At 49.7% G+C, this 10,197-nt stretch overlaps 3 protein-coding genes across 3 annotated transcripts; 2 read left to right on the top strand and 1 right to left on the bottom strand.

The window, feature by feature from the left end:
* Window positions 1-629: 629 nt before the first annotated feature.
* QC764_0083270 (uncharacterized protein) lies at window positions 630-1,037 on the top strand (the record flags this gene model as incomplete). The annotated part of the gene is given in 2 exon segments (XM_062940830.1): window positions 630-930; window positions 940-1,037. Coding segments are annotated over 2 exon segments (399 nt in total).
* A 9-nt stretch (window positions 1,038-1,046) lies between these two features.
* Window positions 1,047-2,333, top strand: QC764_0083260 (uncharacterized protein; the record flags this gene model as incomplete). The annotated part of the gene is made up of 2 exons (XM_062940829.1): window positions 1,047-1,396; window positions 1,451-2,333. 2 exons carry the CDS (start codon window positions 1,047-1,049, stop codon window positions 2,322-2,324), a joined length of 1,224 nt encoding a protein of 407 aa, XP_062799407.1. The 3' UTR covers window positions 2,325-2,333.
* Window positions 2,334-6,455: 4,122 nt separating this feature from the next.
* On the bottom strand, window positions 6,456-8,599 carry QC764_506330 (uncharacterized protein). The gene is made up of 4 exons (XM_062947887.1): window positions 8,487-8,599; window positions 8,071-8,423; window positions 7,815-8,001; window positions 6,456-7,740 (listed from the first exon to the last, which is right to left on the bottom strand). The coding sequence occupies exons 2-4, from the start codon at window positions 8,242-8,244 to the stop codon at window positions 7,037-7,039; spliced, it is 1,065 nt and encodes a 354-aa protein (XP_062799406.1). The 5' UTR covers window positions 8,245-8,423; window positions 8,487-8,599; the 3' UTR covers window positions 6,456-7,036.
* Between the last annotated feature and the right edge of the window lie 1,598 nt (window positions 8,600-10,197).

Below are 10,197 nucleotides of genomic sequence, written 5' to 3'. Positions count from 1 at the left end.
TAGGTTAGCCATTGTGGGCTAACCCTCCATAAGTGGGAAGATTCTGTAAGCAATCTCTCTCTCTCTCATTGTGTAGTTGGGTTGCCTCAGACGGTATGGTTTCGCACCGGGATCAATAAACCCAGCCGAATCTTCGGCAAAGGCGTGACTTAAGGTAGCATAACACGATCATGAAAACGGGCTGGCAAAGTTAGTACCTATCCAGTCATAAAAGAGTAGAATTGGGCAGTTGACTATCATGCCTCTTGGGAATGCATTCTCCATGTATGCCACATCGGCACTAAAATCCCGAAATTTATTTTGCCGCCCGTTTATTTTCAAGTTTTATTTTCTGTTGGCGCTTATGCGCCTGAGGCTATTGGAGGATTGGGGGGAGTGAATGTAGAGATGGGAAGAAAAATCTTCCTCAGTTTTTGGCAGTATGTCTTCCAGAATCAGCATTGGATTTCCCTCGAAATGATAGTCTGGATGTATTGGCCCAACCAACAGAACCGTTCTGACGCGTCTGCTGCAATTCAAGACACGACTGCGTCGATCACCCGCACAAAGCTTCTTCGCTACACTGTTCTCTTGTGATCTCAACCATCTATCCTACTATTTTTAAGCGGTTGAACAACAAACCGGCTGCCATGCTGCTCACGGTTGTCTACACCAGCTTCGTTGACCTCGCTCAGGAAGCCAAAGCGCTGGGTTTCGTCCTCTCCGAGTTTCTCTCGAATCACACAACCTTGGCCGCCACCCTCAGCAGTCTGGCAGCTACCTACCTCTTCTTGTTCGCAGTTCTCCATCTGACACAGAATGAGAAAGAACCGCCACTGGTCGCAACAGCGGTGCCGTTCCTCAGTCCCGTGATTGGGATGGTGAAATTGAGCATGGATTTCTACACCCATATGAGAAACAAGCACCATGACCTTCCCATCTACACCTTGCGTCTCCCAGGTACTCGCCTTTACATCGTCAACTCTCTCAACCTTATTCTCAGTGTCCAACGCCAATGGCGCACCTTGATCTTCCCTCCAGTATCGGCTCGCGCTTGAGAAGTCGCTATGGGTGTAAGCAAAGATGCTCTGGCAATCATCCGCGAGGATATGATCGCCGACACGGGGTTCTTTCACACCTTCATTAAAGCCACCCACCCATTTCTGTCGAGCGGCCCCGCGCTTGATCGGCTCAGTGGTGATGCCATGACGGTTCTTACCGCATCGCTGGACAATATCGTAGACCGAGGTTCCAAAAGGGCCAGGATGTTTGAGTGGATTCGCCATGAGTTCCTCATGGCCACGACGGATAGTGTTTATGGTCCACATAACCCGCTGCGTGACTCAGCAAACGAAGAAGCCTGGCATAACTACCACCCAACAATCATGTTTCTCATGTTGGACCTGCTGCCTCACTGGTACGTCCTTTTATCCCTCCCGCATACACAAGAGCCATGCTGACACGTTGACAGGGCCTTCCATAGCGCAATCAAATCTCGCAACCAACTCGCCAAAGCTTTCCAAAACTATCACATCAACCGCCAATACACCGAAGGCTCAGACTACATCCGGCGGTGGACCGAGCACTTTGTCAGCTGGGACATCTCCGTTAGCGACATCGGTTGCTTCCACAACGCCGCAATGTTTGCCCTCGTCGCCAATACAATTCCCACCGCGTTTTGGATGATCTACCACGTCTTTTCGGATCCCACCGTAACCGAAGACTGTAGGAAAGAAGTCCTCAAAGCGGTTTCGATCAATGAAGAGAACGGCGAGGAGATGTGCACCGTCCGGGCAAGAACCATCAAGGAGCACTGCCCTACGCTACTGTCAACTTTCCAAGAGGTCTTTCGCTTTCACGGCATGGCGAATTCGGTTCGAATCGCCAGTGAAGATCACATGCTAGAGGGGAAGTACCTCATCAAAAAGGGTAGCATTGTCATGATGCCTGCCAGAGTGCAACACCACTCCAAAGAGGTCTGGGGCGAGGACGTCGAGGTTTTCAATGCTCGGCGGTTCATGCGGAACCCGGGGAAACCGAGGCTGCATCCGGTTGCGTTCCGTGGGTTTGGTGGCGGGACGACGTTATGTCCGGGGAGACATTTTGCCACCACGGAGATTTTGTTGTTTACAGCGATGGTGTTGCTGAGGTTTGATGTGCTTCCAGGTGGTGGTGAGGGCAAGTGGATTATGCCGGCAACGAAAAAGTCTTCGCAGGCGGAGGCAATGGAGCAGCCGGACTGTGACATCGATATTGAGCTGAGGCCAAGGCCAGGTGCAAAGAGGAATTGGAGGGTTTCATTTGAGGGGGCAGGAGAAGCGGCCTTTGTGGCTGAAGATTTGTGAAGAGAAAGAATGAGATTTGTTGAATATTACATGAGAGATCGAGTGTTTGTGTTTCACCCAGGTACATAATACAAAAGTGGTTTGCTGTGTATGGAAGGTCATATTGTCGCCCACATCATCTTCCACCTCCACCATAGTCAGAACCTAAAAATGTGCCAACAGCATTATGATGCAGGGCTATTAGTGTACCTATTCTATCATCATCTTCTAACATCCCCAGAACTTCTAGGATTCTACCCACTACCTTTAGCACCATCCTGTTCAGCGTCAGTATTGCCAACCCCCTCATGTGCTTGGTTTGCTAGGTAGTTTGTGTCTTATGATTACCCGCCTAGCTGTCTTTCTTACTTCTTGAAGCTTCTAGCTATGACCCGAGCCGCTGCCCTTACCGTTGATATTCCAAGGTTTCTAGTTTGGTCCCCAACCTGGAAATTTAAAGATTGTTCATCCAAGCCTGTATATAGCACCGCTTGTAGGGGAGGCTTAACCGATTGCCAATTATCATCCCGATTTGTCTACAGCAGTGAGATCAGACGAGCAGCTAACAACCCCAGTATACCCTCCAGGCTTTCAAAACCTCTCCAGTCTCTTACCACCCTTAACGGTAGCTTCCCGTTAGAGTTTGTCGCTATGCGGGATAATTGGAGAGCTCATGATGTGTGCTATCTCGTATTTGACAGTATGGACAGAATCCAAAATGCCCACAAACTTAGATGAATTCAAGTTGACAGGGACATCGATGGGAAACGCAACTGTCACCAGCGCCCCATGCTCTGCGCGACCTGGTTGGTACTTCTTGAATGTGCACGCGTATGAAACACCTGCCTGGGAGTCCTGGGGGACAGAGACATCACACAACACATTGAGACGGAAGTCTTTTGCGGTCGACATGTGTTTTTCTGCCCATTGGGCTTTCTGAGCTGCCTTCAGATTTAGCTGTGTGACATCCCCATCCTGAACCTGTCGTGGAGATGTTCGAGCCACGTGCATTTCCCCTGGCCACCCAGGCAGCTTGTTGCTTTCCCAAGTGACGGGGCTGCTGACAATCGTTGTCGAGGAGTGGCCTTCGTGCGCGAGCGCCTGACAATACGGACTGGGCGGGACGCTCAGTACCATCGCGAGCGAAACTGGATATATGCTGATGTTTCAAGTAGGTAGCATGAGACTCATCCAATCAACATTTATCCAACTGTAATCATTACTCTGTGCATCTGCATACGCTGAAGTGGCGATCTGGCAGTTGCTTTTGTTTCATAAAGTAGGTAGTTGGGACTGCAGGCCCCAGTTGTAGTTGCCCGCTGCGGCATGGATGTGACATGCATGCCAAGAATGCCCATCCGCTACGGGAAAAGGGAACGGCTTGGCAGCGTAACAGCCCTACTACGCAATCCCAACGACATCCAGGTCAGGTTGTAATAGAACTCAGGGAGGAGATCATCATTTATCCTCCATACTCTGCTCGGGACGCCAGCGTGATTAAAATTGGAGCATATTCAGCAAGTGCGAAATTACCCCGTCATCTCAAACTCGAAGCTTTAAACGCATTGTCCGACCATACGATTCACATTGGGGGCATGGTTAGGGTTGTCCAAATGTCGGGATTTTTGATTCTGCTGCACATCTGAGGTAAAAATCTATCTAGCTGTTAACGTTATCAAGATGTATTCAATATCGTGTTGATCAGATGAAAATAATATTATAGAAAGTATATCAAGGAATAGGGAATATGATGTTGTCCAATATCTGAGGCGGTTAATGGAATTATTCAGGACCTGGTTCGACATGGAATGCAGTCGCTAGAAGCTGTCAGGAGAACGGGGTCCCACAAGCACTAATGGCATTGGTCCAACAATTTTCATTGCCATTGCTTTCGTCTTTGAAGCAATCAAGTTGGAGAGGTTCTTGAGTCTGGTCTGAGCAACAACAATAATAGCGCGTGAACAGCCTTCATCAAGATGGCAGTCGACAGCTCCTCCGCGCTTTTGCGCGGTGTTCTAACACGGATCCAAGACCCAGTTGATCGCGGTAAGTAAGAAGGAATGGGCAAAGAGCGATATTTCAAAAGGCAAAAAGTTCAAGGTGCTAGTCGACGAGAAGTTGGAAACTCTCTAAGCTTTTCAAAACAAAGGAGACAATGCATCTTTTGCTGAGACCATATCAACGATTGCAGCCTCGAATATTCCCATCAGAGGGCCCCCGGGCACCACAACTTGCCACCCAAGCCCGTCGGGCCATTTCGTCCGTAAGAGCCGGAGAAGAAATAGTCCCCGACGGACGTGAACCTATCGCCCAGCCCATACTGCCAGATGTCAGCCAGTGGAAACACCCCGGCAACAACTGCTGCCAGCACTCCTGGCAGTGGTGGAAGCAAGTGTGGCTCTTCAAAAGGCATGGCCATGGTACTGGAGGGGGTGGATATATCACAGACCTCAAGCAAAGACGCTTGATAGCCGGTCGGGAAGCACAGGGGGCAGCCATACAATATGCTCTGTGATGCATCGCTATGCAACGATCGCCGTGCCAATGCGGTCGGCTCCCATGCCTATGCATACAAACGATACAGACCCGGCGCCCAGTAGAACGGGGAATGGGTCTCAGTTGCCTAGCCAGCGGATGTAACAGTCAATCTGGATTCCTCCGAGTGTGCAGCGATTATCGACACTGTGCATGCCGCAAAAGACGAAATAGTACGCTTTATGACTTCGACAGGCATCAAGGACAGGGATAAACCCTAGGAAGAAGCTACCATCGGCATCTATTCGGACTCGAAGAATTGTGTAAACGACTTGACATCAATGCAAGAAAAAGTTGCGGAGGATCCAGCATACATCAGAATTCCCGAGCATCGCCAGGAAAACAACCCTATGTCAATGACATTGTCAACAAGTCTTGCCCTTCGTGTTATGAGGGTTGAGCGTGAGTTTAGGTGGACTGCAAGTGTATATGGCGTCAAGAGGATCAATGCACGTACCTGGGTGTGAGAAAAGTGTAAGCAGGGTGAGAATAGCTTCTGGTGATGGGTTAATAGTGTGGGAATAACTATACAGGTAAGAATCAGCTAAAGTAAAAAGTAAATTTATCCACTAAATAAAGAAAATATTAGTGAAAAGGAGGGTAGAAATCTAACCAATATATACTTCTAAATTCTCAAAAGTATCAAAATATCTATAACGTATATTATCAGCGAGCCGTGCATATCAGTGAGTCGTGCACTCCGTAGCGCAAGGCGTCCTCTTTGCACTTTACATCGAATTTTTCTACAATCTGATATGCTTCCTACTCAAAAGGAAGCGAGGGTAATCTTAGTCCTTGAAGCTCTCCAAAAGGACGAAAAATTAAGATTTAGAGCCGCAGCTAAGCTCTATAATATACCAGCATCAACCCTCCGCAACGGTCACAATCGCTGATGAAGAGCTAGCGCACGGAGCACGGACACCCCTAGCCAGTCATTACTGCCCAATTGGAAGTGGAGCGACGAACTCACGGTGAGCGTAGTGAACCACAAGAAGAAAAAGTGATCCAGATCACCTTTGGGGAACGTGATCCAGATGATCCATAGGTCTATCTATACTGAGGAACTAGATAGCCGGTAGATAGTTCCGCAGTATGCAATACAAGTCACATTCGTTGGTATCACACTATTGTGATTGAAACAAGCCATTGTTGTGCACTATTTACCTGCACCGGACTAATTGTTTAGAAGCACCTTCAACTGAGTATCCCTTTCTGGATAGGGGTTCATCACACCGTTGGCTTAACTGTGACACACACCTTCCTCTATAATAGCTATATAAATCATGTTTCATTAGAGTTAGAACACATCTACTCACAGCTTTAACCTAAATAGTAATGTTTCAATACCATTGGAGGTTTTATGTTTGATAGATGTTTGCTTAGTAGCCATGCTCGTGTCAACTAGGTGAATTAGTAGCCTCGACTTATATAGTTTTGTTTAAAACCATAAAACTTCCCCTTCATCTCAAAATAGTGCCGGCTTACTAATAGTACCTCATAGCACTAAATAACAGCAGCGTCGAGCTCAGTGTGTCCATGCACCCAAAGACTCTCATGATAGTCGAGCAAGCCGGGAAGAATACTAGAAGCACGTAGACGGGTTGTGATGTTAAAAGGGGAGAACCTGGGCAACGTGCTTACAAACTTGTGAAACACGCTTTCACACCAAAACACAGCTGTCTTGCAATGTTTACATGCGAACTGTTAAGGGAATAATGAACGTATAAGTTGTCCACAACATGTATCTCCCCGAAAACAAAGAGCATGGTCAGAGATAAAAGTTGGCAAATAGAACTTATAAGGCACGCTGAGCAGTGGCGACACTACTGCCTCTTTTGATGCCATCAACACGATTGAGGAGTCCGCCCGAGGTCTCTGGAAGTCATAGGCGTGGAAGCCGCCTAACAGGCTGATACTCGATGTAGGGCAACAATTCTGATGTTTGTACTAATCGTCAGTAGTTTCCTTACGATTCAGCAATGATGTAGGGCTGATGCGCAATAAAAGCAATCGTTAATCGTTATGTTTGTGTCTCCATGATATTATTATACATTTTTAACTGACCGAAAGGTTAAATAAATCCTGTATGCCGAGGTAAATATCCTTCCAGGACCCATACCCAAAAGACAAAGACAAAAGAAATTGGTATCACCGCGCCGTTCCCATCCTTGTAGCTCACAATCCCAAGACACTATTGTTTAATACCGATCCTGCAAGATTTTATCCACGCTGTCTTGATCCGAGTTTTGTTCCCTCCCCCCGACTACCTGGGCGGTGTTGCTGGGGATGGGTCCCAAGTTGATACTCCGGGCACTGAACTCCTGCTCAACCCTGATATTGCTCTTGATCTCTGTGCCGCTCTTGTCCCGTGAATGGTAGTGGTATCCCGTCCGCTTTGGCGGGCCACCGCTGCTACCATATCTCGCCTCTCGAAGTGCCTGGGGGTGGAACAGAGGCTTCAGAGCGGGCGCGGAGGCGCAGATGATGCCAATGTTGACCTCGAGAACGGACCAGAGGTTGACGAGAATGGACTCTCGGAAAGGATCGACGGCGGTGGTGTAGACAATGATGGTGTGCAATCGGATGATGGCAATGACAGTGGCGAAGGCGCCAATGCAAAACACGCCAACAAGAGCGTACACCTCCTTGCGTGGGCGGTTGATGCCAATCAAGGTCTTGATGGGGAGGCCAAAAATGAGGATATCGGTCAGGATGTTGAAGCCAGACGTAAAGTAAAAGAATGCGGTGGTGTTGATGCACCTGCCTGGGGCCACACCGGTGAGATCCCACATCTTCTCGAGAGGCTGGCACTGCGCAAGGGTGGTTGTAAGAGAGATGATGAAGAACACCGCGTGGAAGCCTATCAGGCCAAAGCATGCATATCGGAGTGTTTCTGTCACGGCTGTGGATAGGCAGAACTGTCAGCAAGAGTGAAATGAATGGCGAGGGCGAGATGGGAAGAGCCAGTCGACGTACCAAAACGAAGGTACATGCACAGAATGGAGAACTTGATGCAGTTGACGCATGCGTAGTAGGTACACTGGATGGCCAACGTCACCTTGATCAAGATGAGCATGTTGTCAACTGTCAAGGTGGTTATTGCGTGGCCGACTCCGTTGTACTTCATGATGATGATTTCGACGAGATACCCGCAGGAGAAGAGCTGGTGGTGAGACAGGCAGTCAGCTTCATGAATGATGGACGTATTGAACGGAGAAGCCCATCAACCTACCAAGGCCCCCAACATGGTCCAGTCATCGGCGCCGAATTTCCTCATCAAGGCGGCCCGCACAAAGGTGCGGGTGCCGACGACGAGGATGGACAGCGACGTGAAAACCACGGTGATGATGACCAGCTCATCCTGTCGTCGTTGATCGATTCGATATGCCTCTTCGTCTTGGTCCATGGCGCTGTTTCGTTGTTGCTTGTTGCTTCTTCAAGAAACACAAGCTGAAGAGAGAATCCACCGGCCCGCATGGTCGGGATCATGGCTCCCTTTGAAGCTCTTGCCCGGGACGCCATGGTTGGCCTCGAACGGCTTGGACGGGGCTGGGTGGACCCGTGAAGCAGGTGGTAACCACCGTGCTGGGGAGGGAAGCGGGTAATGTCAGCAGATTTCCTCGCTTATCTGATCGGAGCTTGACACACAGGCGCTCCATAGCTGCGAGTAGCTAACCCCTTTCAGGGCATTGATGCGGGGTTGCATCCGGCGAGACGGGCCCCTAACAGGACACCTCGAAAGGAAAGGGCAGATGCTGTTAGCGCTTTGACACGTCTGAGCAACACCACAACAATCAACCTCGTTCGTCGCTTCGGCCACCAACGACAGCGAGGGCAGCAACAGCGCAAGCCACCGCGCAGCAAAAAGACATAACCGAGCATCGCTTCCATCGACGTGCTTTTCGCCTCCTCGCCTGAAATCCGGGTCGCTTCGACCAAACTTTTATTGTCGCCGGCTAAAAAGAGGTCAGACAATTTCCTCCCGCCTCCTTTTTCCATTTTCTGCACCAGCCAGCGCCAGGTGTTTCTCCTGTGCTTCATGCTTCATCATCCAAAGTTGCCGAGCTGATGGTTCTCATTTCTGCAGAACCCACCGAAAGGGACGCCCGTGCTGCTGCAGCCCTAGAACAATTGGCACGGCATTGGTTCCATGGCGGTGTGGCATGACACTTGACTACCGGCTTGCTGTGAAAAGATCACCTCGATCCTCGAGCACATCGCCCATCAATAGCCACGGCCGTGCGTCAGCAAGAAAATTCCGGGTGCGGCGGCTTTTGAGATGTCAGTGGTTCAGGGCAAGGTCCACAGCTCCCCCACTATCGTCGACGGCGTCCTTGTCCAGCTCCGGCAGCGAGGATGAAGCCTGCCCTAGGTGGCGATCCCTTCTTGATGGGTTCGTCCCTGCTCGAGCTTTGGTTCAGTCAGCTGCATAATAACACAAAATTGTCCTCGACTGATATTTTGATTGGTGTCAAGCTCGTGTTCTAAAAGCGCATATCAGAAGTTCCTGCGGGCGGGGTTTGCCGTGTGCTCGGACTGGACTGCTGAAAATTCGTGATATTCCACACCGAGGTCGGCCGAGATGCAGTAGCGTCCCCCGTTGGTCGACCACCGGTATGAGCGTACAGATACCAGAAGCTGGTTGCTCATCTCTCGACAGTGGCAGAGTAGTTATCAAGCCCCGACTCCCTGGTCTGGCCGGCTATGTTCTCCGCTTTGTTTCGTGTTTGGCGATTTTGTGGAACCCGAACCCGACTCCGCATCCCCAGACTCCTGATCCCCACACTCCTGATCCCCACACTCCCGATGCTGTGGTGCCTGGGTACCGCTGCAGGTTGAAGAAAAGAAAAGGGGGGAAAACAGAAACAAAGTTGAATTGCCTGCCGCAATTGATCCTGTCAGCCACATCTGTGTGTTTGCAGATGGGGAGGGGAATCTGCAGCGGGTAAAGAAATGCTTTTTTCCCGATGACGCTTTGACGGTGGTCCGTGCTGCGGCACACTTCCCAACATCACCGTGGCCAGCTCAACACACCCAGTTACATGACCTCCGATGTTCCTGGCCCTAAGCTGGCTGGAAACGTCGAGAACAATATCTCATACCCGTTATGGGATGATATCTGGGTTAGGGTTATCTGGTCAATTGACGTGGGAGGCTTGCGGTTGACGTAGGAATTCAGACAAATCTTGTGGATATTCCATACGTTTTGCAGGGGAAGCCCGGAGGGTTTGGGCGATATAAGAAGACGTCGTGGGCAGTGTATTTCATATTCCTTTTCTTTCCTTCACCCAGCCATAGGCCCTTAACAATACCAACTATCAGTGTAGTTTAAGGATCAACATTTGGCTTGAGTGTTGCA

Source organism: Podospora pseudoanserina, chromosome 5 (genome assembly GCF_035222485.1).
Source record: "Podospora pseudoanserina strain CBS 124.78 chromosome 5, whole genome shotgun sequence".
Taxonomy (NCBI): Eukaryota; Fungi; Ascomycota; class Sordariomycetes; order Sordariales; family Podosporaceae; genus Podospora; species Podospora pseudoanserina.
This window is presented reverse-complemented; position numbering and strand designations above follow the sequence as displayed.

Excerpts from the sequence above, each read along its gene's own strand:
- QC764_506330 (XM_062947887.1), bottom strand. The coding sequence starts at position 8,244 with ATGGACCAAGACGAAGAGGCATATCGAATCGATCAACGACGACAGGAT. Across the intron at positions 8,002-8,070 it reads GGACCATGTTGGGGGCCTTG|CTCTTCTCCTGCGGGTATCT; the intron begins GTAGGTTGATGG and ends TCTCACCACCAG. Across the intron at positions 7,741-7,814 it reads GTGCATGTACCTTCGTTTTG|CCGTGACAGAAACACTCCGA; the intron begins GTACGTCGACTG and ends GCCTATCCACAG.